This window comes from Ornithodoros turicata, chromosome 5 (genome assembly GCF_037126465.1).
Source record: "Ornithodoros turicata isolate Travis chromosome 5, ASM3712646v1, whole genome shotgun sequence".
Taxonomy (NCBI): Eukaryota; Metazoa; Arthropoda; class Arachnida; order Ixodida; family Argasidae; genus Ornithodoros; species Ornithodoros turicata.
The window spans coordinates 48926478-48952394 of NC_088205.1; the positions used below are offsets into that span (position 1 = coordinate 48926478).

The window sequence follows — 25917 nt, forward strand, 5'->3', positions numbered from 1 at the left end:
TACCTTACAGACACACAGTTGATACGTCATGAGAGTCCATGGGATAAGTTTACCTCAGCTTTGAACTAACGCTTAAGTACCTTACAGACACACAGTTGATACGTCATGAGAGTCCAGGTGATAAAACCTTTGTGTTGCGAAAATGTCTTCATTCGAGAAGCGTAGGTGACGTTGTGTAAGTATCGCGTGACATATCAGTCATACGCTCCGTAAACATGGTTCTACAGCACAACTCATTCACGTTCATTTGGAGTAGAATTTATGTCTTTCTAGTAGAGTAGAAAGTTACAAATCCCAGCGATCCGGTGGGAAGAACGCCAGGACAAGAGCCGACGATACTTCCAACAGCGACTGTTCTTCTCCTAAAAGAAGAACAGTCAGTGTTCGAAATTTCGGCGGTTCTCGTCTTAACATTTTCCCTTAACATCTTGTAGAAGTGGTAGTGACACCTGGATGCAGCGTGCCGGCACCACACAGTGGGTTCATACCAATACCCCTGTACCGTTGAACCTCCTTACAGGAGTACAGGGGGCCATCAAAAATATTTTCAGTTTAAGACATCTGATGAAAGTATATGTGTCAATTTGCCTAACAACACAAAAAAGGTTTTGATGCATGCAGTCTTTTTTTCTTTTTCAAAACAAAACGAAACAAAACGTACACAAACAAAGGACGCTGGTTCACTCTCGACTCGCCTCCCGGGGTGTAACAAGGAGGAGAGGGACGATCAATGACGTCATAAAGTCTGCGCGGTCAGTCGAGGTCAGAGCTTGTCTTTCTCTTTTTGTGCCTGAGGGCCTTCTTTTGCAGTCTGTATACCTGTTCCTTCCGCTGAGGGGGCGGAGTGATTAGGAATTGAAAGAATGACCGTGGGCATGGATGATTTTATTGTCCTGCTGGAGTCTCCCAATTTCTTCAGCACCCTAAACTGCTGACTAGCAGACTATACTCTATACATAGCGATCGCAGACGGTGTAGCGTCAGCACAAGGTCACAGGCTGGTACTGCTCTCCTTCTCCGTTGCGCACGGTTGCTTTTTGCGGCGTACTTTAAATTCAATTTATGCAATAGTTATGACTCTGCGGGGTGAATTACCTCTGATGGTGCATTTTACTGGCCTACTTCACAGCTTTATAGAAAGAAAATGGGGTGTTGAAATGACTTCTGTTGTACTTGAGGTACCTTCTTGTGGGAGTTCAGTGTTCCATTTTTTTTTTTTTTTCACTTAGCTTGCATGTCTGCTAATCCACACAGTATGTCCGCCTTAACCCTGGACATAATTGATGAGGTATACCCAAGTGTCTTCTTTTCAATTACTATAAACTGTAGTATATTCTAGGTCAAGCTGGACCAGCGCCTTATGGCTGCACGAGCACCTTCCTGAGCCGTTGTCCTTACTCATGAAAGATAGAAGTTCGGCGCAATCACTCCATACCGGCCTCGGTAGCTCAATCGGTTGTTGGCTTGCTGAGCTCAAGATCGCGGGTTCCAACCCGGCCGAGGACGGTAGGAACGTGGAGGAGGTAAACATTGCTTCCAGCACCGTGTGTCGGAGATTTCCGTGGAAAGAATCCCAAGTGGTCGAAATTATCCGCAGTCCTACCCTGCGGCACGTCCAACATGTCGCCACACTGGGCAGACAGACGTAACATCACGGCACCATTATTAATCACGACATTATATTCCCTTTGGTACTGACGGCTTTGCCGTTTGCAGGAAAATGACCGAACCTATATAGTGCGAGAAAATAATCCAAAAAAACGGCATATATATAGAGGTGTTTTTTGCCGCTCCTCCAGACGCGCACTTTCTCCCTTTCCATCAAAGGCGATGGACAAAGATCAGGAACTCTTATTCTCGCTCGTATTTAAAGAATGAATGAGGTGCCATTCAATGTGGCTCGAAACCTTGCTTCACCTGTCATGCTGTCCACTACGAGTGCCGAAACAAAAAAAAAAGCGAAAACCGTCCTATTGCGGGTGGCGCGGCCTGCAAATTGGCGACCGCGCTCAGATCTCCCAAAGAGGCGATGCGAGGAGAATAGATACCTGGTCTTTCCCTTTTCCACTGATAAGGGCAAGACGGTTCCCAAGCAGCACAGTGCACTGAAAGTCGAGTGCAATTGGGGGGGACGGGTATGCGGAAGGCCTTGAACAGGCTCGTGAAACTAAAGAACATTGATAAGACACATACCGTCCACCCCTATTGCACTCGACTTTCAGTACATTGTGCTGCTTGGGTTGCAACGCGAAGTTATCTGGAACAAGAGAGAGAAGGAAACAGGAAGGGGCGGGTGACCGTTTTGCTTCCGCAGCATCTCGCATTGTCTTGACGCAGAATTGAGCTTGGCCGCCAATTTGCGCTTTTCGAAAGGACAGCTTTCGCAATTTTTTCTGGCTATTACCTTAGTAATAGTGAATGTATTTTGTGTTCGAATGGGGTGAGTCATGCGTGCGCTTTCTGTTTCTGTCCAAAAAACGTGAGGTGGACTGGGAAACATCGGAGTTCAAATGAGAAAATTCAATTCCTCGCGAATTAAATTCCATAAAAGTGCTCAGAAGTAATGGCAGAATCTTCTTCGAGATAAATAGCATTGTTCAGACAAGTAGATTTTTAGATCGAATTCTATGACCCGTTAGGTGAAACACCATGTATAGGAAGGCTCTAGAGAACGGACATCGCGAGCCAGCATTAGGCTCCTCCTATGCCGGCCTGTGACAGCGCGCCCGTAGCCATCCTTTAGCAATGGACAGTGTTAGTTGACGAGTTTCTCTCCACTACATACAGCGGACCTGTTCCGTTTGCGAACAAACCTACAAAGTTCCTTCCTTCCTTTTGGTGGCAGTGGCAGCCACCTGAGTTCAGCGGGCTTACTTATATCTTGTCCATTCCAGATGAGTGTCATCTGATTCCTGAAACGGGAAGGCTGTAAACTGCGCCTGTCTTACGTTTGTGACGGGTTACGTCTAGCTGTGCATTCCTGGCTTATCAACTTCGGCTACCGTGCTATCAGGAATAAGGCCAAACGAGACTTTTCTGCATGCCACGCCGCCTACGTCTCTGTCATCGCTTCTCGGCTATTTAAGGATTTCGACGTCATTTGCACCTTCCTTTTGGCGGCAGTGGCAGCCACCTGAGTGCCAACGGGCTTACTTATATCTTGTCCATTTCAGGTTGGTTTTTATGACGTTTCTTTCTATCAAATCTGTGTGCTGTCACTGCTGCCAAAGTTCTTTTGCTCTTCGGTACACTTGTCGTTACTGTCCGTTGGTCATCCCTGTTCCTTGAAAGATGTCGAAAGACCACTCTAAGGATATACTTAGGGAGATATCTAAAATGCTCGCTCACTTCAAATCGGAACTCAAGACAGATATCAGAGAAGACATGAAACGTGAATTCAAGTCTTTCCGTGACTCCTTTGAGAAGGAGATTCGAAATGAACTTCGGCATATAAAGACTGATTTACAAAGGTTAAAAAATCTATGGAAAAGATGGAAAAGGAAAGCGGAGATCAGAGGGCTGAGTTGAAACGTATGCAGAACGAAAATCGCAAATTGACTCAGTCGGTGGAAGCCTTGCAAATATAAATTGTCCAGCTAAACCAGTATTCCAGAAAATGCAATTTAGAGATGCAGGGTATTCCCGAAGGTAAAGGCGAAAATCTATCAGACATACTTGCCGTCTCGCTGGTGCCATTCGTGCTAGTGTCACGGATGCTGACTTTGAAGCCTGTCACATAGTGCCGACAAGACTCGGCAAGGTTGACCATGTTATCGTACAATTTAAACTACGAAGCAAACGGGATGAGCTACTGTTTTTTTTTGTTTTGTTTTTTTCAAAGAAGAAAAAATTAAAAGGCTCCGACCTTGGTTTTGAAAGCGACAAGTCTGTCTATGTAAATGAACATCTGTGTCCGGAATTAAAGCGCCTATTTGCCTTGGCATCCCAACGTAGGAGTGTGTGCGGATGGAAGTACTTATGGTCACGAAATAGAAAAATTTTTGCAAGCCAATCTGATTGTACATCTGTCATTCACTTGCGTTGCGAGACCGATATCGAAAAGTTATCGTAGATAGTTATACTGTTATCTTGTGTGACCCCTTTTTACATGTTGTACTATGCAGTTTTCAGCTTTCACCATTTTCTTTATTCCTTTGTTCTTTTTTTTTTTCGATACATGCCTCATCCTTCCTCATAGAGTTAAAAGTTTGTTATTATTATTATTATTATTATTTTTTTTTTTGCTGAATGCCAGATCTTTAAGGTCAAAGCCTGACTGTCTAAATACTTTGCTTGACGTTATCAATGTTGATTTTCATGTTCTTATGATTACCGAGACATGGTACGAGACGGAAAGTTACTTTTTTTTACTGCCTGGTTACACTCATTTTTCCTTAAACCGTTCAGATATGTCCGGTGGAGGTGTATCAATGTTACGGCGTTCGCCTGATTTTCAATTGTTAAATGATTATAGCATATCGCTGCCCGATTACGAAGTTCTGTGTGTTAGACGGGAATGTGAAATATCAGCCGTTCTTTACCGTCCCCCGCAGGGAAATGTGGCTAACTTTCTTGAATTTATGGAACGCCTTTTGTGTTACGCTTGTGAAAATAGGTGTCAGCTATTTCTTGGTGGTAATATCAATATAGATTTTTTGACAACTTCCCTTTCAATGCGAAATTTAGAATCAATGCTTCCATATGGTTTCTCAAATCATGTTAAAGAGGCAACACGTGTAACGGAATCCACCAGTGCATTACTAGATCTCTTTATAACAAACTATAATGAAAGTGACATTATCTCTGGTTGCATAACAAGTGATATCAGTGATCATCTTCCAGTTGTTGCTTTCATTAGGAAGGCCTGTAAGCGACCACAGTCGAGTTTTACATATGTTCAGGACATTACAACTGATAGATTAGAATTGTTCAGTTCTCGGTTATCACTAGAGGCTTGGGATTTTTTATGTCAATGTTCGGATATCAACGACGCATATCAAGGTTTTCTCTCTGCTGTTAAGCGCATATACGAAACATGCTTTCCACTGAAAAAAATTTTAAACCAAAGCGTGCCAGAAAACCATGGATTACGTATGAAGCACTAATTCGAAAAAAGTATGCGATGTCCAACACATTCCTTCAAACAAGGGAACCTCTTAAACTAATGCAATTCAAGAAATTTAGAAATCACGTTAATATCACGTTACGAAAGGCAAAGAAATAATATTGATTGATTGATTGAAAGAAAGAAAAAAATGGGGATTGTAGCCCTCATCACGAGGGCCGGCTACCCCAGATCACCTAAGGAAAGGAATTCCAGACACCTCCACCATCACCCACTGGAGATGTCACGAAGCGGCGACGAACGCCACAGACAGGTCATAGCCCATCTTACAGCTTGGTGTCCCTTAAAAACTGTGTAACGGCTCGCAAAGCTGGCAGTTGAGTGCTCATTGGCCATGGGCCCAGCACCTTCTGCACTCCGAAGGGTCGATTGTCAACCCGGCCTAACGCGGCTACAAGTCTGTCACGACACTCAGAAGAAATAATATTACAATTGTCCCTTTGACGAATCTTCTTGTAAACGCTCGGAGGTGGTTTGGAAAAATTTGAAGGGTATCATAGGCCGCACACGGAACACTAATGATATAGAAAGTATAGTGTTAGATGGACAAGTTGCCTCAGGGAGTGACTTGGCGAACATTTTTAATAATTATTTTGTTAACGTTGGAATATCATTTATCATTCCTCATTGTGACACGTTTGACATTGACCACAATGTAGATTCATTATTTTTATTTCCTACAGACGTAGCTGAAGTACGTAGCGTCGTCGTTAACCTCAACAATTCTAAATGTACGGACAAGCTAGACGCCTTACAAATTAAACCAGTTAAATTCGCTGTTGATCACTTAGTATCCCCGTTGACGTTTATCTGCAACCTAGCTCTAAGCACTGGGAAATTCCCAGATTCTATGCAAATAGCCAAGGTAATGGTGCTTTATAAAGGAGGTGACAAAAATGTGCTAAGAAATTATAGACCAATTTCTATACTGCCTGTATTCTCAAAAGTCTTGGAAAGCATAATCCATACGAGGATTCTGAAATTTTGTGATAAACATAAATTGATTGTTAAGGAACAGTTTGGTTTTCGAAATGGATTATCAACTGAACATGCACACACATTAGGCATTTTTCTAGATTTCAGTAAGGCTTCTGATTCCATTAATCACAATATTCTTCTAACTAAGTTAAATAAATATGGAATTACAGGTAAAGCATTAGAGCTTCTTAGTTCTTACCTTCGGTCTAGGAAACAAATGTTTGAAAGCAGGTACGTCTGTTACACTAGATCTGAAAGCCGGCGTCCCTCAAGGAAGTATTCTCGGGCCTTTGTTATTTATTTTACATATTAATGATATTGTCTCTATTGAGAGCGAGGTGCAGTTCGTTATATATGCGGATGACACCACGATACTAGCTTCAGCTACTCAAGTGTCTGAGTTAGTATCGAAAGGTAATATTTTGTCAGAAAAATTGAAGTCTGGACTACGAAAAATTGTTTACATGTAAATACTGATAAAACTAAATGTATAATTTTCAGACCCAAAAATAAGCCTTTTTCGTTGGTGTCGCCGTTATGTTTTGGAAACTTAAATATTCAATATGTAAATAATGTAAAATCTCTTGGCGTAATATTTTCTTATAATATGTCGTGGAATGATCATTGTCAATATTGAACAAGTAACTGTGTAAGGTAAGCGGTATATTAAGTAAGTGTAGATTAAACCACCCAGCAAACGTGAAGTTTATGTTATATAATTCTCTATTTTTCTCTCAGCTCAGTTATTGTATCCTTGTATGGGGCACAACATCAAAAAACAATTTGCATAAGCTTGACGTACTGCAAAAGAGAGTCATGCGTATGGTTGAGGGATTGAATTCTACTGATCACGCAGAACATTTGTTTAACAAATTTGAGATTTTAAGAGTGGGCTCACTGTATAATTGCCGCCTACTACAGCTGTATGCACGGATGGTCAAAACGGGGAATTCAGATTTTCGTGTTTTTTCTTTACAATACACAGAAAGCGTACATAGTTTTAGGACTCCTTCGTCATTCATCCTTCCATTTTGTCGGACTGGATACGGGTTGCAATGAGTCACACATCGACTGCCGTCATTATTGAATGATAGGGCATTCAGAAACATCAGCATTGCCATGTTAAATAACGTCAGCATCAAGAGATTGTTTCTTTGTTAGAAAACTGCTTATATGTAATTAGTGTTGTTTTTCCTTTGTTTGTATTTTGCTTGCTTTTTCACCTATTATGCTTTGCCGTTATGATAATGTCTATGTAGTCTATTTTATGTCACTGTTGTCCGAATGTAGAGAAGCTATGGCCTTTGTCAAACCACTTGGGTGTTTTTTGCCATAGTTTCTCACACCATGTGTGAAATAAAATTCAATTCAAGTCACGTGTCATAACAGAACAATCTGACAGACAATCTGTGTGCACTGTGTTGCGTACGTACGACCTTCTGGGTGCGTGTAGAATTGAGCAGTGCTGTCGGTATCACACCATAAATGCGAAAATGTTGTGGATCAAATCCTATTGGTGAGATCGTATACAGCAGCGATAGCCCTTTGCTTCTCAGCAGCAGAGATGAGCATGTTACGGCCTATAACGCGTTGAAGCAGTGATATGAAGTGCTGTGCTAGGGGAATAAAGACACCGTAACGAATATAGCAAGTCCTTACGAGGACGAAAGAAATTCGTAGAAGACTACACACAGCTAACGGTCATCTTTAAGCTGCTCTGCGAACCAACGGAGCCCATGCTGATCCAAACCGAAACTACCCGCCATTCCTTGCTCCGGTCTCTCGACTTCACGTAATAATAAAGCGACGTACAAACGACAACACGCAAGCAAGTGACGTAGTGTAAAATATATATTGGGTATTTATTTAACATATACGTATGAGATGCGCACATAGTATGCGAAATTAAGAAAGCAAATCGAAGAATTTAGGAAGCTGCGCAAGTCAAATTCAGCGGAATGAACCAACCAACAAAAGGCAACGGCTTCCATGCCAAAGAATGGTGGCTCCGTTGTGGTAACGATTCCTGGATCAAGTCCGACCCCCCCTGCCTCTGAGCGATGCCCTCTCAGCCCTCCTTTTAGGGAGTGATGTCACGCTGATCTCGTTGTCGCCGGAGCTTCCGCAGCTGCAAGAGCAGCGCTGATTTTTAAGCTTCGTTTATTTAATATCTAAGTTTGTTTCGGACAACAAAAAAATAAAAAAATAGCCAAGTAGGTTATCGGCCGACGCTGAACTTAGTGGTATCTGTTTCACAGATGAGTTTCTGGATGCGACCGTCCCTTTAAGCCCCGAATTGTCCGGTAGCAACTTGAGACCGTACGGCGGAAAGGACGAAATCAATCTCCGTCATTTCAGCTTCTTACACATGCGCATCACAAGTATCAAGACACAGAAGGCGAGACATTTCTGCAAGGGGCACCAAGAACATTCAACCTAAGCTACAAAGGCTTCATGAAGGCATGTCATGTTTTGCGCTGTTCTCGTAATCAAGTTTCACACACCTGCCTGGTCCACCGGTGGTATTCGCCATCCAGTTGCTGTACCATGTCTTCAGCTGTTGCTATTGTCTCATTAGCACCACGCAAGTGAATCTCTATTTCGGCAGCTTCTTTCGTAAATTTGTTGAGCTTGTCCCTGAGCCGAGCTACTTCCTGGTCTACGTCTTCGAGTGCTGTGCCTAACCTGTTCATGCGTCGTTCTGCGTTGCTCAGGTTCCTTCGAGAAACGAGTGACTTCGTCTGAGAATTGTCGTCAGTAAGGAAGAAAATCCTAGTCTCTGGGATGGTGCACCGACAGCTTTTAATACCCCTGTCACACGGGCATTCCTTCTCGAATCCGAACTGCATCGAACTTCCCGAGCACGCTCGAGTTTTGACGCTGCTACACGGCCACTTTCAATGCGCATTGATTGATGCGCATAGTCAAATGAATAAACGGAACTCATTAATTTCGCGTTTTCTATATAACAGCGATATTAGTGGTAATTTATCGTATACCGATGTAAGCATCATTTGTAGCTTCGCGCGCATGTCCGTCTTAAGTTATGACAGTTCACCGGGGTCGAGGACGCAAATGGCGGCCGTCGAGCCGTCTTGAAATTCTCAATCCTGTTATGGGAACTGTCTTGAGTCAAGCAGGATCAAAGTTCGATCCTGCTTGGAAGCGGCCGTGTAGCGCTATCCGATCTGCATTGGGTTCAAGCAGGTTCGGTCGAGCAGGATCGAAAATGCCCGTGTGACAGGGGTATAAGAGTTCAGAGTGCAGCACGCTAGCAGTGTGCAAACCCCAAAGGATGGCTGATATTCAGTCAGATAAGCAAAAGGCAAAACATCGACGCAAGGGTTACTAGTATACATTTGCATGTTACTCAGGCAGGCATTTTAAGGCAGGTTTCTCTTTCACTTCACTCGAACAGTGACAAGACCATGTGGCTGAGATGAACTTGAAGTGAGATGTGATAATCTTCAGTGAACTTACAGCTTGAGTTTTGCTTGTTCCGACTCAAGAGGCTGTATTTTCTGAAGAACCTCCGCATACATGACGTTAGCCTTTACCCAGGCTGCAAGCGGAGCAGCAGCTGCCGATGCTCGCTTGGCGTTCTGAATGAAACGAATAATAGTATGTAATTGCGTTGTTCTTAAATTTACTCTTTGGGAATGTCTGACTTTTTGGTCGAACGATGCATGATGCTTCTTTAGAAGCTCGTGTACACTTCGCGCAATTTCTGGAGTAATTGAATGAGCATCGAAGTTCGTTATCTCTTCCTTCACCCCTCTCTTGGCAAGAAAGCTGAAAAAAAGAGAAAAAGAGACAGTTCATTTAGCCTAAGTTTTATATAACACTAGTCACAACGATCTATTAACAACAGCTATCACGTTTGTGGTCTCGCTGTTAATATTTTAATCTGCCTCGGTGTACCCGGTACAAGTTCTAATGTACTCCGTAGCAGCAGGCTACAGCCGATGACGACGACGACACTCTGAGCTTGCGCTCCATCGCGACGTCATACGCCACACGGCGCCAGCATAGCTCCCTTTTAAAAGAACGGGACGCTGTGGCTTGTCGCCCTTTTGTCCGGAGAAGGAAATAAACGTCTTGAACCAGACCCAGTCTCTGCGATTGCCTCATTGGTGACCCGAACCGTGGAGTCGAAAACGCTCGGCGACAGGCAGGCTAGCGACATTCCTTCTCAGTCTCTGCAACTGCATCAACCCGAGCACTACATGGGTCATATTGATACGGACAGCGCAGCGTGGCGATGGCAATGATTTAATGGACAGAGTGAGAACGCGCGTGACATGAGTCGCGTGAGATAAAGCGCTAACCGCATACGACGAATTCTCGACGGAAAAACGGCCACCGTCACCGTTTTTCCGGTGAGCCGGCGCGAGCAATGGGAACTTCACCGATTTCTCGACGACAGCGGTGGACAGAAAAATTCGGTGGTGGTGGTGGTGGTGATAGGGCTTGCCGTTGTCGGCCTCACGTATGTGGGCAACGTCACGACTCACGCCCTGGGGGAATGTGCGTCCTGGGCCGACTTCTAAGGGAACTGTGCCGACATATGTCTGAAAGCGTCTGAGGAAAACCCAGGAAAAACCCCAGACAGCACAGCTGGCACCGGGATTCGAACCCGGCGAAGAGAGGAAGCGGCCGCTCCACGGCAGCCAATAGGACCGCTTCACGCGCTGTCGTTCCACGAGCGGATGTGCCGGACCAGAGGCGGGCATTTCTGATTCCCGTATGGCTAACCTGGGAAGTGGGAAGGATGCTGTTGTCCGCTTGCTGCTGTCTGAGGGCGCTTTTGTAGCGCTTGCTTCGAGAATATGCATTGACCGCAAGAACTCTTCTGTGTGCCATTATAACTTTTCTATGTGTAGAAAATATTTATCAGTTAATTTGAAGTCAAAATTTAACACGGAGTAACGAAACGCCCGCTAGGACGCCACCGTCCGCCGCAGTGGAAATCTGTGCATGCGGTTCATCCCGCCGTTTTTCCGTCGAGTTGTCATGCCGGTAGGGAAGTTGGCCGTTTTTCCGTCGAGAAATCGTCGTATGCGGTTACCGCTTTAGTCGTCGTTATCGTCGTCACAATATTGTAAAGCGGTAACCGCATACGACGATTTCTCGACGGAAAAACGGCGGGACGAACCACATGCACAGATTTCCACTGCGGCGGACGGTGGCGCCCTAGCGGGCGTTTCGTTAGTCCGTGTTAAATTTTGACTTCAAATTAACTGATAGGTATTTTGCTACACATGGAAAAGTTGTAGTGGCACACAGAGTAAGTTCTTGCGGTCAAAGCATATTCGCGAAGCAGGCTCTACAAAAGCTCCCTTAGACAGCAGCGGCCGGCCGACAGCATGCTTCCCGGCGCCCAGGTTGGTCATACGGGCATCCGAAATGCCCGCCACGTCCGCTCGTGCAACGATACCGCGTGGAGCGGTCTTATTGGCTGCCGTCGAGCGGCCGCTTTCGCTCTTCGCCGGATTTATCTGTCCACCGCTGTCGTCGAGAAATCGGTGGAGTTTCCATTGCTCGCATCGGCTCACCGGAAAAACGGTGACGGTGGCCGGTTTTCCGTCGAGAATTCGTCGTATGCGGGTAGCGCTTTATTCGCCTTCCCGGCCAGGCAACCCGAACATTTGGTTCATTCAAGCAGATACGCAATTACCTTTGGCCAGCGTCTCTTCCAATCTGACTGTGTACAGGCACATCGTCGCAGCATGTCCTCCGGACATAGGTTTTTCCGAACACAGGGATTGGATGTAGTTCCGTATCAGGACCACTGGCTTTTTTTAAAGAAAAAATAATAAAAACAAAACGCTTTTACGTGAAAGAGGAAGTAATTAGTAACGAAATAAAACTGGAATGACCCTCGTAGATTGCGTAAAACGTATAAAAATCAAATTTTATCGCCGGTTTGTTGATGGCGATCCGCCATCTTGGCTGAGGACCATCTGACCTAACCCGAGGCACAGTCTGGACGCCCGCACCGCCTGGTGCGTGCCTGGAGGGGGGGGGGGGCAGACCCGCGACCCCCGTATCTGTAGAACCTAACTTAACCTAACCTCACTAAAGTGAGGTGATTTAGCCCATTTCAACGACCCTACCTTTCGCAAGACGGCAAGTTTCGAATCCGTTAGGCTTAGCATTCCCATGTTTCTCCTGTGCTAAAAGTGAATCAGATGGGGTGGTTTAAATGCATATAAAGAAACTTCTAGTCCACAGAGTTTTATAATTCTTACATTTTTAGATTCAGTACATAATCTTCCACTTCTATGCAATATTTGCTTTCCTATCACTTTCACTAATTTTTAAAAACGAGTGGTCCTAATACGGAACTACACCCCAGGAATTTCCGATGTCCTTCAAGCGCCTCTAGCTCACGATCCATATGCGATGCTCAAGTCTGCCATCATTGAGCGTACCTCCATATCGGAACGTAAGCGCCTCTAGCAACTGCATGCTGACCTCTGAAGAACTGGGTTCCACCCGTGGCTTCCACATTCCCCCACTTCGAAAACCGTTGCTTCCACGTTACTAGCGACATGGATGTCCCGTTTCGGCGTGCCATCTCTAGTCACCACAGACCGCGGCCGGCAGTTGCAAAGCCGTTTCTTCGACTCCTTTACGCAACTCCTCGGCCCCTCTCGGCTCAGGACGACGTCCTACCACCGTGCGTCCAGTGGCCTCGTCGAAAAGCTACATCGTCGTCTTAAAGCTATCCTACCACTCATGAAGATCGCACCCACTGGGCGAACCCTTGTGCTCCTGGGTATTCAAGTCGACCTCAAGCTGGACCTTGGTTGCAGCTGTGCAGAGTTGGTGTACGGCTGCGTTCTGCGACTTCCGCGAATTCTTGGAACCCATTAATCACGCCACTCCTCCGTCCTAGCTCTCAGAACACCTTCACCGTGCCTTTTCCAATCTTCGCCCTATGCCCACCCATGCCCGTTCAACACACCCTCCGGACCTCACCACCGCTACCCACGCCTTCCTGCGCAGGGAGGCCGCCAAGAAGTACCTCTCCCCTTACTCTGGTCCGCACCCTGCCCTCCAACGGTCTCAGGAAACCTTCCGCGTCTCCACCGAAGATCGGGAGGACGCGGTCGGCGTCCACATGCTGATACCGGCGTTCGTGGTAGCGCCAGCCTTAGCTTCGTATCTCGACACCGACAGCCCACAGCTGTGCCCTCCGCCTACCGACCATTTACCAGCCTGTACCCCCCTCAAGCGAGTCACCCGGGGTGACAGCTCCTCCCTGTCCCCAAAGGAAAGGCCCTGTAGCAGCAGGCTTCAGTCCATGACGACGACTTTCACCGCAGGCACTTTATCGCGACGTCGCACTGCGCGAGCATAGCTCCTTTTCAAAAGAACGCTGCGCGGTGGCTCGGTGCCCTTTTTGCAACGTGTATGCAATAAACGTCTCAAATCGGACCAACTCTCTGCGACTGCCTCATTATCACTACAACAGAGGCCAGGGAACTTTGGTGAAGTTTAGAGAAACCACGTTACCAGGTGCCTGTCCAGTCCCAAGGCAGCAACAGGAGATCATTCGTCGACCACCATGGGGCCACGAAGAAACCACGTGCGCCTCAACTACCTACAACCTTCAACCGTTTTCCCTTTATTTGGGAGAGGAACCAATGAGGAAAGGGCAGTAGGGGAGAGGGACACTGGAAAACTGCGCAGACGGCTGACCTACTTGCATAGCGGATTACAGTGAGGTTGTAACAGCTGAAATAACAACGGCCCCTTGAAGGGGGTGCAGAGGGAAGAAAGGCAGGAGGTGTCGCCAAGTATTTGAAGGGTGTAGGTGTGTTTAGGAGGGATGTGGATTAATCACTTACGGTGGCATATTCGAAGTCACAGATAACCTTAGACCTGTTGAAATAACAAGGACGGTTAAGAGCATCAATTATTTACTATATACAGTAAAACCTCCAAAGTCGGACACCTCCTTACCTCGGACAACTCCCCATGTCGGACAAGATTTCATCGCACGGGCAGGCTCCCATTGAAACTACACGGGGACGAAATTCTCTATGTCGGACACCTCCCTATCTCGTAAGTAGGACAGGGTTTTCCCTGCTAAGTCGGACAAAACCCTGGCCAAATTACCGGCCCACATCGGCCCATCTTTGCACCAAAAATACCCAAAACGAGCCAGTGGCCTTGACTTTCGCCCCTTTTTTTCCCTATACTGGTCTCAGAATTTTGTTGCTTTAGTTTTTCCGAGTCCAAAAACAAGTGCTGTCAGTGTACATCGTAATTCTTTGTGTGAGCACTTGTCTTCGGTTTGTCTAGAGCCTTTGAACGCACACTGCACCAAAGCAACGAAAAGTGGGCTGACGCTTCAGAGACAAGTCATCGCTGCTCAAAAAGCTCCAGAGGTAATGCCATTGAGTGGAATCTGAACAGAATTGAATCTACTAAAATCAGTAATAATTATCAGTGAAGAGTGGGTAGAGGTACCACTGCTACCAGGTACCACTCAGGACCATAAATTGAAGAAGGGGGACATTTCTGGCAAACAGCTGTGATCTTTTCCATTTTTTGTTTCCCTCATATTCTGTAACTCGGACACCTCTATAAGTAGGACACGCTTCTGCTGCACCGCAGGTGTCCAACATAGGAAGGTTTCACTGTACATTAAAAACAAGACTTTTGTGCAGTAGGCTGCACTTCTTCAGGTTTGAGGGCCTGTTACAAGTGGTGAAGCATATATCCGAAAACAAGTCACATGGTACAAGAGAAAAGGGTAACCCTTTTCTCGAAAGCCTTGTTTTTAATGTATATAGTAAATAATTGATGCTCTTTGTTTTTCTCCACACTCTACGAGACCTGTTGAAATCGTAGACCGAGAGCACATGCAGAAGGCAGAAGGCACATGAAAGACCGAGGCAGATGCAGAAGGCTACCAGTCCACAGCTGCTTTACGCTCACGGTAATGGAAGCGTTTTCGTATCCGTGGAAGTGTCTGGTACAGCTTTCGTTTCTTTCTTTTTTTTTCTCTCTATCCCGATTAGATGCGGTTGTACCAGGGGTACGGCTTAAGAGATCTCAGTTTGTATATAGCCCCTACTTTCTTTGTAATCTCGTTAACGCGTTTCCGTTTCCTTTTCTTCAACTACTGTCTTTCAGATCATTGCTTGGGCGTTGGGGAGGCTTAAATCTTGTGCTTGTCTCAATTGTTCGTTCATCATCTGCAATGCACGCTCTTTTTTCCTTTCTAAGGTGTGACGTTCGGCATGTAACCCGCAGAATCAGGATACCTTGAATGACGATGTCAATATCTCCTTACTTGCTATTTCAACGCTTTTTCGTCGACTTTTTTTCACCTTTTATTTCTGTCTCTGTTATTCTTCATTTCGCACCTTTTTGACGTTAGCAAAGACTATCACGAACCGTTGCGTACTCACCTCTTCATGCTGACCCAAGAAGTATCAAAGATACCCATCAGCCGCAGGACTCCTTCCAGGATATCTCGAATGACATCGGGTGGGGCGCGTAGTGACCGAATTTCAGAGAGTGAGTCAGACTTTATATTGCCGACGGCGGCCTTAGCTGAAATGGGGAAATATGGGGATTTGTTGACAAGCGATGGAGTCATGCGTATTTGCCGTCGTGTATTACTTTTTAACGAAAAAAACACTGTGTCACACTTTAGAAATACCCCGAAATTTGAATCAGACATGCCCATATACATATAATATAGCCAGCCATACATATAATATAGCAATGCATCCACCTTCCTGTATGAGCGGCTCAATCTCTGCCAACTCCTGGTCAATCTCTTTCTTCCGTTTGGACAATTTCTTGTTCTCTTCTTCCATCCTCGCCTTGAGGGCTTCCATTTCAGATTTCTGATCACTTGTACTCTGAATGCCAAAAAGAGTAAAAAAATAAAAAACAGGAAAAGAAACTGTAATGCTTGAAACTATTCCTGCAAATCTTGCGTGTACAATGTTAAAGTGGAAATTGTGCAACGTCGAATTCTTGTGGCATTATAATCATAGATTGAGAAGTTACCCGTCAAAAAGAACTCGTTACAAGTTAAGTTACCGTATGAAAAATGTAACTAAGTTAATAACAAAGTTCTTGAGCCTGAAATGTAACTCGCAGTTACCGAGTTACTTAAAAAAAGAACGAGATACTTCCAAGTTACTTCGAACACAAAATAGCATTACACAGGTGCAGCGCGCGTGACCAGTTGAGTTGGACCTTGAGTTGCCTACGGAGGAGTGCAACACGCTTACATCGTTTTCGTTTATGTCCAACAATAGACCTCTCACTGTTAGTAAACAAATGACGTCAAAGTGTTCGACAGCGCCACAGATTTGGTAGAATTAAACTACGCTAGAAGCTAGAGGTGAACAAGGTCGCGCCCAAAAGCCACGGTCTTGAGGTGGTTACGATATGGTCCCTAAAACTGACGCGAACCTCGGTCCTGCTTTTCTTTCAATGGGAGGCAGCGAACAAGTGCCCTTTCGTCCTACCCAGCCCCCTCCTTCCGATTTGTTTCGGTTTCAGTCGGCGTACCAATGTCATGATGACGTTTCTCTGGTAGAGATCTATTCGAACACTTTGCCTCTTACTCCCTGTGGGCGCACAATGGTTCAGCTTTGTTTCAATGGCAGCGGTTCTTACTTCCTGAATAAAATACTATCATTGATCGAATATCACGTTTTGTGGCAAAAAATGCCATTAAGAGAACCGGAGAGAAAGCACGAAAATATGTGGACGTGAGTGAAAACCGAGTTAAAAGTAACTTGGAACTTAACTTAATTTGGCAAAGTTACCCGAAAAAGGAACGCGTTCCTCTGAAAGTTAGCACGGCGCAAAAGTACCGAGTTAAGTTACAAGTTACCAAAAAAAGGAACTTAGTTACAGTAACGAGTTACTTGTAACGAGTTATCTCAAACTCTGATCATAATAGAGGACACTCACTGTCATACTCATTGTGATCTGTTGCAAGGCATCGTCAGCTTCGGCTTGCTTCTCGTCTAGAAGTTGTTTTTGTTTGGCAGCTTCTGCTTTTAACTTGTCCACATTATTTTTTGCTTCGTTGAGCTTGGATATGCCAGCCTGCACAGAACACCCACATCATGCCCAGTCATTACAATTTCGCACTGCCATGCCATGGAGCCAGTGTAACTCCAGCGTTCCTGTAAGCAGGGATCGGAACCGGTATTTTTTTCGGTCAGCGGTCGGGGCATTTACAGGGATTGGAACAGTTACTTTTTTCGGCCTCGGTTTAACCGATCCACGGGCAGTAATTTTGCTACATGCAAGCAAGCTTACGCTCACCGTACACGATTGTAAGAGAAAGGTGTGAGATAACCGTTCAGGTGAGCAAAAAAAAAGGTCGGTCAGTGGTACAATTAATTCACCTCTGAACCGATTCCCGAACCGATTCCCGAACCGGTAACCGTATCAATTTTTTTCGTTTTTTTTTTCAATTTTTTTCGGTTCAGTTCCGGTTCGGCTCAGGACAAGCAAAAAAATCGTTCGGGTTCGGTTCGGTTCAGGTTCGTCAGAAAATAACGTTTTTTTCTGGTTTTCGGTTCGGGTTCAGTTTCGGTTCCGATCCCTGCCTGTAAGCCTTTTCTCCTGACTTCATGCGTTATTGCGTACTATGCACTCCCCGTTGACGCATAGGTTGAAGAGGAATCGAGGATAAGTGGAAGGTTCGAAGCTAAATTAGTACGTCGCATCGATAAGATGCGTAAGCAATGGTTCCAAATCAATTTGTGTTATGCCCAAAACAGTGGTATGCTATTATGGTAACAGTGCATATTTACCGTAGCCAACAGTGCTCCAAAAAACAAGACAGACTGAAAGACAGGACATGATCGCTTACTTCCAACTAAGAAGGCTTTACGTACAGACTCATATTTTTAAACAATGACGATGATTCACGGAAAGGCGCTCTTAGGGTTGCCGTGTCACAGCTTCGTCATTCCTCTTGCGTGTGTGAACCTCTTTCTTCGGATAATGGAACTCGGATTGCAGAAGACACAAGCCGCGGTTACATCTCAGTCCTCCCTAGAAGATTGGTTCACACCGCATGACGGGAGAGGATTTGATGCGATAAACCAACTCGACCCGTCTCTGTCGCGTTCATGTAACCACGGCTTTACTGACGGGCTGCTTACATAGAATTGCGGGCCAGCAAGCTATATAGAAAATGCCACGAATCTCTTCCGAGCGCTTCTTGTCCTGAACACGTGGTTGAACCAATAGTGGGAATGCCCGGCAGTTGTGGCAATGACTGTGAGATGCTCCTGATGGTGTGCCTGGCATGGATGCGGCGTGCTCCCTTAATCTGTCACTAAAGCACATTCCAGTTCGCCCAACATACGAGGAGCGTTCAAGTCAAACCGGGACTTTTCATTTTTCGCAAAAGTAAAATGAACTTACAAGCGAGATTAGTTTTATTTTTCAACGTAATCTCCAGCTACACTAATGCACTTGTCCCAGCGTTTCATGAGGGCTTGGATGCCAGCAGCACTGGAAACTGAGGCCGCTAACCCACACATGCCGCGCGGTAAATGATGCCGGGATGCCAGCAGCGTAGAAATCCTTACTGACGCGTAGCAGTCATGATTGGACCTCATTCTTGACCTCGTCGTCGCAGGTGGCGGCCCCCAAGGAACGCCTTCAGTGGTCCGAAGAGATGGAAATCGCTGGGGGCGAGATCTGGGCTGTAAGGGGGATGTGGCAGCAACTCCTAGCCAAGTTCCTGTAAGGTGCGTGTCGTGAGATGCGCGGTATGCGGGCGTGCATTGTCCTGTAGGAGGATGACTCCTTTGGTGATGAGGCCCGGCTTTCCGAAACTGGAGGTGTTCATGAATGATAGTGTTCAACGTTCCCGCAGAAAGGTCCGTCTTTCGAGCCAGTTCAAGACATGTTATCGGTCAATCCTTGAGGATCAGGCGCTGCAGAAGTTGGATGTTCTCAGGAACTCTGACACTGGGCTCTGAGCCGGTCCGGGATCGTCCTGCACTGATCTACGGCCGTCTCGGAACCGTTTACCCACTCAAACGCTTTGCTGCGGCTAAGTGTATCGTGGCCATACTGAGCCTGAAGTGTTCTGTGAATTTCAGATGACTTTACGCCTTCATTCACGAGAAACTTCATGACAATGCGCTGTTCGATATGCGCGCTCACCTCGCTGTCGGCCATCTTGTCTAGCACGTGTCTTCTGTTTTGCACAAACATTGGACCACTACGTGGTGAACGCGGAGGCATGTCGCGTGTGAAAATGACGAAAAAGAACCAGCGGGAGCCGTTTGTACACTCAGGAGACAAAGTCCCGGTTTGACTTGAACGCCCCTCGTACATTGTTCCGCATTGTAAAGGAGTGTTGTACACTAGCTCCTGTTTGCATGGAACGAATTTGTTCTTATGGAGGGTTTCACACGCGATCTTGTGTGCATTGTCGACTAGGGCACATGGTCTCTAACTTTCCAGCGCTGTAATGGCAACTGCAACGCCGTATTTCATAGCCGGCTACTCTTAAGTTGTCCGACACCCCATGAATGTATGTCATGCAAACCGGGAGAATATTCTTCTTCCGCTCTTAGATAGCCTAGGTGTTGAGATCAGGGAAGGATAACGGACGTATTTTGGTTACCGTTTCCATTTTCGTTTCTGCTATATTTTCGTGTCCGTTATCCGTTTCTGATACCGGCCTCCCAATTTCGTTTCCGTTACGTTTCTGTTTCCGGTAACGGAACGGTTACAGAGCTGTGGGAGGACGGCCCTTCGGGCTCTCTCAGCACCCCGTTTTGCTCAAATGCTGCTTCGGTCTCACGCGTACACACTACACAAGTAATTTTACGTCGTTGGGATGCGCACATCTTGCTAGATAAAAATATATTTTAAAAAATGTAGGAACATGTCTTCAGCCTTCAGTCACTCGGAATCCAGCAACTCCAGATGGGCGTAACCTTCATCCAATGTCGCATTTATAAGCTGACGCTCTCAGTCGTAAATAATACTGCCATGGCCACGGTGAAACGAAAAAGAAAAGTACAAAATAAGTAACTAAAAATCGTAGGCTGTCAACCTCGTGCTATGGTGGAGTATAAACATGTGTTAATGTCATGGAGTTATGAGGACTTGGACGAGGTAAGCGAGGGATGCACCCTCGAGGTCCAATATTGCGCTTTCTTTCCATGCTCTCGTGTAGTATTTAGAGCATTACACAGAATGGAGTCATCAAAATACGAAAGCAAAATATGAAAAGTCACTCAAATGTCATCGCACAACAGAATTATCCATTATCCGAATTCAATACCGGACGATAAATTCGTTTCCGTTTCTGTTTCCGGTAATGGAGGACCGTGGTATGCGTTTCCGTTACCGTTAGCCCCTCCAATTTCGGTAACATACCGTTTCTGTTTCCATTACCATTACCCTTCCCTGGTTAAAATACCTTCCGCAACACTTACTCGCACGTCCTCAGGAATCACAGCCTTGCGTACCCCGCTGAAAAACAGGCCGGCTGAAAAGGCCCAAAAGCTGTCCTCCAGCAATTATGACATGACTTGTTGAAAGGAACTATCGCATCCGTCCCGGTCGATTCCGAAAGTAGAGTGCCGTCTTGCTCCTCGTTCATCACTGATACTAACGCCGAAAATCCGACACGAATTGGTGACGCTGTTCCTGTGCAGCTTGATGTAACACACGCCAAGAGTATATAGACGACGCCTATTGAGAGTATTCCGGGATTCCCTCTCTGGAAACCAGGGAAGGGTAACGGACGTATATTCGTTACTGCTTTTTGTTGTGTTTTACTGTGTTTGCGTTACTTATTTTTGTTTCCGTTAACCGTTTCCGATACCAGCCTTTCAGTTTCGTTTCCGTTACATTTCCGCTGCCGTTTCCGTTATTGGAAAGGCTGTTACAGAGCTGCCGGGGGACAGCCAGTCCGGCTCTGTCAGCATCTTGTTTTGCCAAAGTGCTGCTTCAGTGTCACGCGTACACTCTACGCAAGTAATTTTATGTCGTTGGGATGTGAACATCTTGCAAGATTTTTTAAAGAAATGTAGGGACATGTCTTAAAGGGGCCGTAAACAGGCCATCAAACATTTCTGAAATAATGATACCCCATGAAAGAACGCAGATCATAATACCCAAATATACATTTGGTTCGGCTCGTGCCAGCTCATTGACCCATATAACTGCTTTCAAAGATGAGTAACCAGCGAGCCTCTCTCCACCACGCATACGTCATATGGCTACGTAGCATTTTGCCGTCCAATCGGGGGGCCGAGCTGCGCACATGACGTTTCAAATTACCAGCCAATAAACATACTTCGTTATCAGCTGTGAGTCGGAGCGCTCAGTTTGTTTGTATGAAACGACGTTTTGCGCTCCGTGGTTCCGAAATTCGACGTCATGACATGACACGGCGTGACGTGACGTGACGGCGTGACATGACATGGCCAGCACGCTATCCACTGTACCACACGAGCTGGTGACGCGATGCCGCGTGGCTCAAACCAAAGTACGGCAGCCCAGTTGTCGGAACCATTCGAAGATGACGAAGATGTTCCATCACGCACCTACCCAAGATTCCGGAACTGTAGTCCCGGATATTCATTCGCGCTTGTGGTGTGCTGCGTGCTACTGCCCAGAAAACGTAGTGCGCGTATGATACCTAAATTAACCGCATTTCTTTTTCAGTTTGAATAGAAGGGGATTCACGTTCATCTAGTCCAATTCCGCATTTGAAATAAAATCATACGTGGAACACTCGATCGTAATTGGTGAGGAAAGCGCTACGTCAAAATGACGTAAAGTTAGAGCGCGGGGCGGAGCTAAAATGCGAAAATGCGAGCGCCTTTTGTTTTTGAGCGTTAGTAATTGCAAGGAGTTTTCACTGCCTAAGTTTCAATAATATAACACAAAGAAATGTGCACATTTTGTACCTGTTTACGGCCCCTTTAAGTCTGCACTCACACTGAGTCCAGCAACTCAAGATGCTTGTTGTCCAGCAACTCCAAGATGGGCGTAACCTTCATCCAATGTCGCATTCACAAGCGGACGCTCTCATTAGTAAATAATGATGCCATAGTCACAGTGAAATGAAAAAAAAAGTAAAACATCAGTAATTAAAATTCGTTGGCCGTCATCCTCGTGCTATGGTGGAGTATAGTCATGTGTTGATGTCATAGAATTATGATGACTAGGACGAGGTAAGGGAGGGATGCACCTTCGAGATCCAATATTGCGCTTCGTTTCCATGCTCTCGTGTAGTATTTAGAGAATTACAGGGAATGGAGTCATCAAAATACAAAAATAAGATGAGGTTCACTCAAATGTCATCGCGCAACAGGGACAGCCATTACCCAAATTCAATACCGGAGGATAATTTTCGTTTCCGTTTCTGTTTCTGGTAATGGAGGACCGTGGTATGCGTTTCCGTTATCGTTACCATCTCCAATTTCGGTAATATACTGTTTCTGTTTCCGTCTCCATTACCGTTACCCTTCCCTGCTGGAAACGTCATCCGGACAAGGCCGATCAGTCACGGCTCTTTGGAGCGGACGAGACCAATCGCGGAGCGACTGGAGGGACCTTGGTAGCCTTGGCGACTGAGAGGCAGGCGGGCGAGTCGGAATACTAGGAAACCGCGTCTGCTATGTGATCGGCTTGCGGAATGTTGTTCCTGGTTAGCGTCGAGCGTCTTCGTAAAGCCAGGAGCGTAACACTGTGTTCCACGTAACATCAGAACTCACACTGGTGAGCGAGAGTCGGCGTACTTACTGAGGGCTCCTCACTTAGTATATTGCGATGCGAACGCCAAGCAGAGGACCTTGGAGACAATTCGCCTGCGCTGCGCTCCCATTCGTGTGCGTGGCTTACGTCATCATGGTGTTAGCTGCAGAGGGAGCGCGAATCTTTAAACCTCGTTTATTTAATATGTAAGCTGTTTTCGGAAGAGAAACTTGGCCAAGATTGTGAAGTGGTGACGAACATTATCGTACCGGTCTCATACTTACGTTCCCGGATGCGATAGTCCCTTTAAAGCTGCCTTAGGGAGGAATTGTTCTGCAACGTTTGTAATATTGTGGCCCGATCATCCTGTCAGCAACCCGCACTTCGTTTACCTTTGTAGATGGCCATGTATTCGCCAACATACATAAAAAACGTTGAACTCGAACTCTTCTCCTAAAGCATTTTGGATCTTTTCATCGTATGCTGCAAGAAAGATCTCCCATAAGACAGTGGCAACGGGACAGCCAATGGAAATGTCACGGTAAACTTTAAAAACACGGTAAAGCACGGTAAACGTTTCCCTGCTTCTTGCTGACAGTGGATGAACGGTAGGCTCGCAATGGTTAAAAAAAAAAACACGCCACTCAGCACCCTGCACTATTCTGGAAGGCAACTTCATTCAACTTTAATCTTGTTCAGGACCATCGCTAGCAAGGTTGAAGTTGTTCCTGTCTTATGCGATATCTTTCTTGCAGCATGCGGCAAAAAGATCCCAGAGGCTTGAGGAGAAGAGTTGGCGACTACCACGCCATCTACAAAAGTAAACAAAGCGCGAGGTGCGAGCAGCATGAGGTTGCCAATATATTGCAAACGTTCAAGAAGAATGCTGAGGGGCGCAAGTTCACCTACGAAGTGCCAGTGAATGGGAAGCTGCAATTTCTGGACTTGAGTGTGGTATACTAGGCATCCATCACACGTGTAACCCAGATCAAGAAAAGGTGTGTTACCTTACAGCTCGGCACACTTAAGAATTGTTAAACTCGGCGTAACCACATCCTGCCTTAAGGCAGCTTTGAACAAGTCATGCCCTCATTTCCTGGAGCACAGTTTTCGGCCAACTCGGAAGGCTACGCTAAGCTGGGTTACCTGACGTGGTGTCAATGTGTTCCGCTCTCCTACCGCTGACAATGAGCGCTCCGCAGGGTAGCACTTCGTTCGAGGAGAAACAAGCTGGCTTTGTCCCTATGGTGACATTTTATTCCTCGTCGACCACTGACCACCGTGTAGGAAATCCCACGGGAAATCGTGGCGCAGTTTGATTGCTATTCGGTGGAATACTTATATGATAAGAGCAGACGCCTAATGTTGAGAGTATGCCGGAATTCCTTCTCTGGAAAAATGCAAATACCTAATTCAATACGCCACCAATTAGAGCACGGCCTAGAGCAAAAGGATGCCGCGGCTGTGCGGGCGTCTGGATGACGCCTTTCCATTGGCCTTTCTGCCCTGAGCGCCGCCCTCTCACTCCTCCTGTTACCGGGTGACGTCACGCTGATTTCGTTGCGGAAGCAGCGATGATCTTCAAAATTCGTTTATTTAATATCTAATCACTTTTCGGACGAAACAAATAGCCAGCTAGATTGTCGACCGAGGCCGAACATAGTGGTGGTTCATAGATGGGCTTCTATATGTGTATTTCGAACGGAGTCTGTTCCTCCTCTGTGCAGAACGATCTCTGTTCCAAATATCGGCGGCTCCCGTACTGAGCATCGTCCCTTAACACTTCCTCAAACGTAATAAAGTGTGGCATGGTAACATATTTATCAAACATCAGGATTCATTTCAGCAAAGAGATAAAAAAGAACTCAAGGAAGGGAAAACCGCGACGACAACGACAGGTTACGCTCCTGCACATTATCAAAGTATTTCTTGAGCGATAGTTAAAGCACAGTGGTTAAAGGGACAATAAAGTGCAAAAATTCCTCGCGGAAGTTCGTGATGTATGAGCGAAAGAAACCGCAATGTTCGCTTTCCCTCTCCTTCTCAAGAAGGCCGACAATGCGGAGCGAGCTCTCATTGGTCTCCTGAAACGATTTATCCAATCATCCCAGCGTGTGAGAAGACCAATCAGAGTCCTCTCCACACTATCGGCCTTCTTGAGAAGGAGGGGGAAAGCGCACATCGCGGTTTCTTTCGCTCATACATCACGAATGGCGCAACGAATAAATTCCGTTCCTTTTGTGTTGGTGTCAAGGTAACGGTAAACTTCATTCTGCGGGGAGAAGTTTTTGTACTCTAGTGCTCCTTTTACGCCGTTGAGAGGACCCATCGATCTCATCTTCACGGGAAGGTGCGAAATGTCTCCAGTTGGAGCGGGGGGGGGGGGGGGATCTATTTATTTGGCCTAGAAAAAACTCCAATGTCTCCAATGTTTCTCATGTTCCTTTGTTTTTAACTCTGTCGGTCGCGTGTGTAAGTGAGCACTTTTAACAATGAGAGGCAAATATTCTAGCGCTTATCCCACACTTTGTTCCATGTGGCGAACGTAGCTAATAAAAATAAGCTAAGAAATATATCTCCCAATGCGTGACTTATTTTCGAGCGCACTGCCGCGGAGGAACGCTGCTCGGGCGGACAGATTCTACAGCCAGGGCGGGTTCAGCAGGAAACTGAGCCGTCATCTGTCTTAACATGCCGGGTTCCAGGGGAAACAACCAAGCAACACAACCAGTGCCAGTCTCGAAGTGGGAAGCAGTTAATAGACATTGACAACTAAACCACGGGAGCTAGTAAATAAATATGCTAAATGGTCGTTAAATATATGTTGAAAACGTTAATGGAAATGATAATACATAAATATGTTAATTGTTGTTAAATATGTTGGTGCGCAATGTTAGGACGCCGCCTGACCCGTTCCCCGCCGTCCCTTAGTCTTCAGGTGAGAAAATGGAAAACCTAGGACAATGGCTCTAGGAGTTGGCCCATTGGCATAGGCAATACGTTCCTTGCATTCCTGCGTATTCCTGCATAGGCATTACGTATCCCTCCTTTGGAGTACTGTCTTAAATGGGTCATAC

At 46.0% G+C, this 25917-nt stretch overlaps 1 protein-coding gene across 1 annotated transcript in view; it reads right to left on the minus strand.

Annotated features, from left to right (window-relative positions):
• LOC135394443 (cytoplasmic dynein 2 heavy chain 1-like) overlaps positions 1-25917 on the minus strand; it is a 156271-nt gene that overhangs the window by 67175 nt on the left and 63179 nt on the right. Inside the window, exons 24-29 of the mRNA XM_064625182.1 lie at positions 17060-17197; positions 15861-15990; positions 15532-15676; positions 9772-9895; positions 9584-9705; positions 8608-8821 (exon numbers count right to left, since the gene is read on the minus strand). Of these exons, the coding sequence (XP_064481252.1) occupies positions 8608-8821; positions 9584-9705; positions 9772-9895; positions 15532-15676; positions 15861-15990; positions 17060-17197 (873 nt within the window). The remainder of the gene's footprint in view (positions 1-8607; positions 8822-9583; positions 9706-9771; positions 9896-15531; positions 15677-15860; positions 15991-17059; positions 17198-25917) is intronic.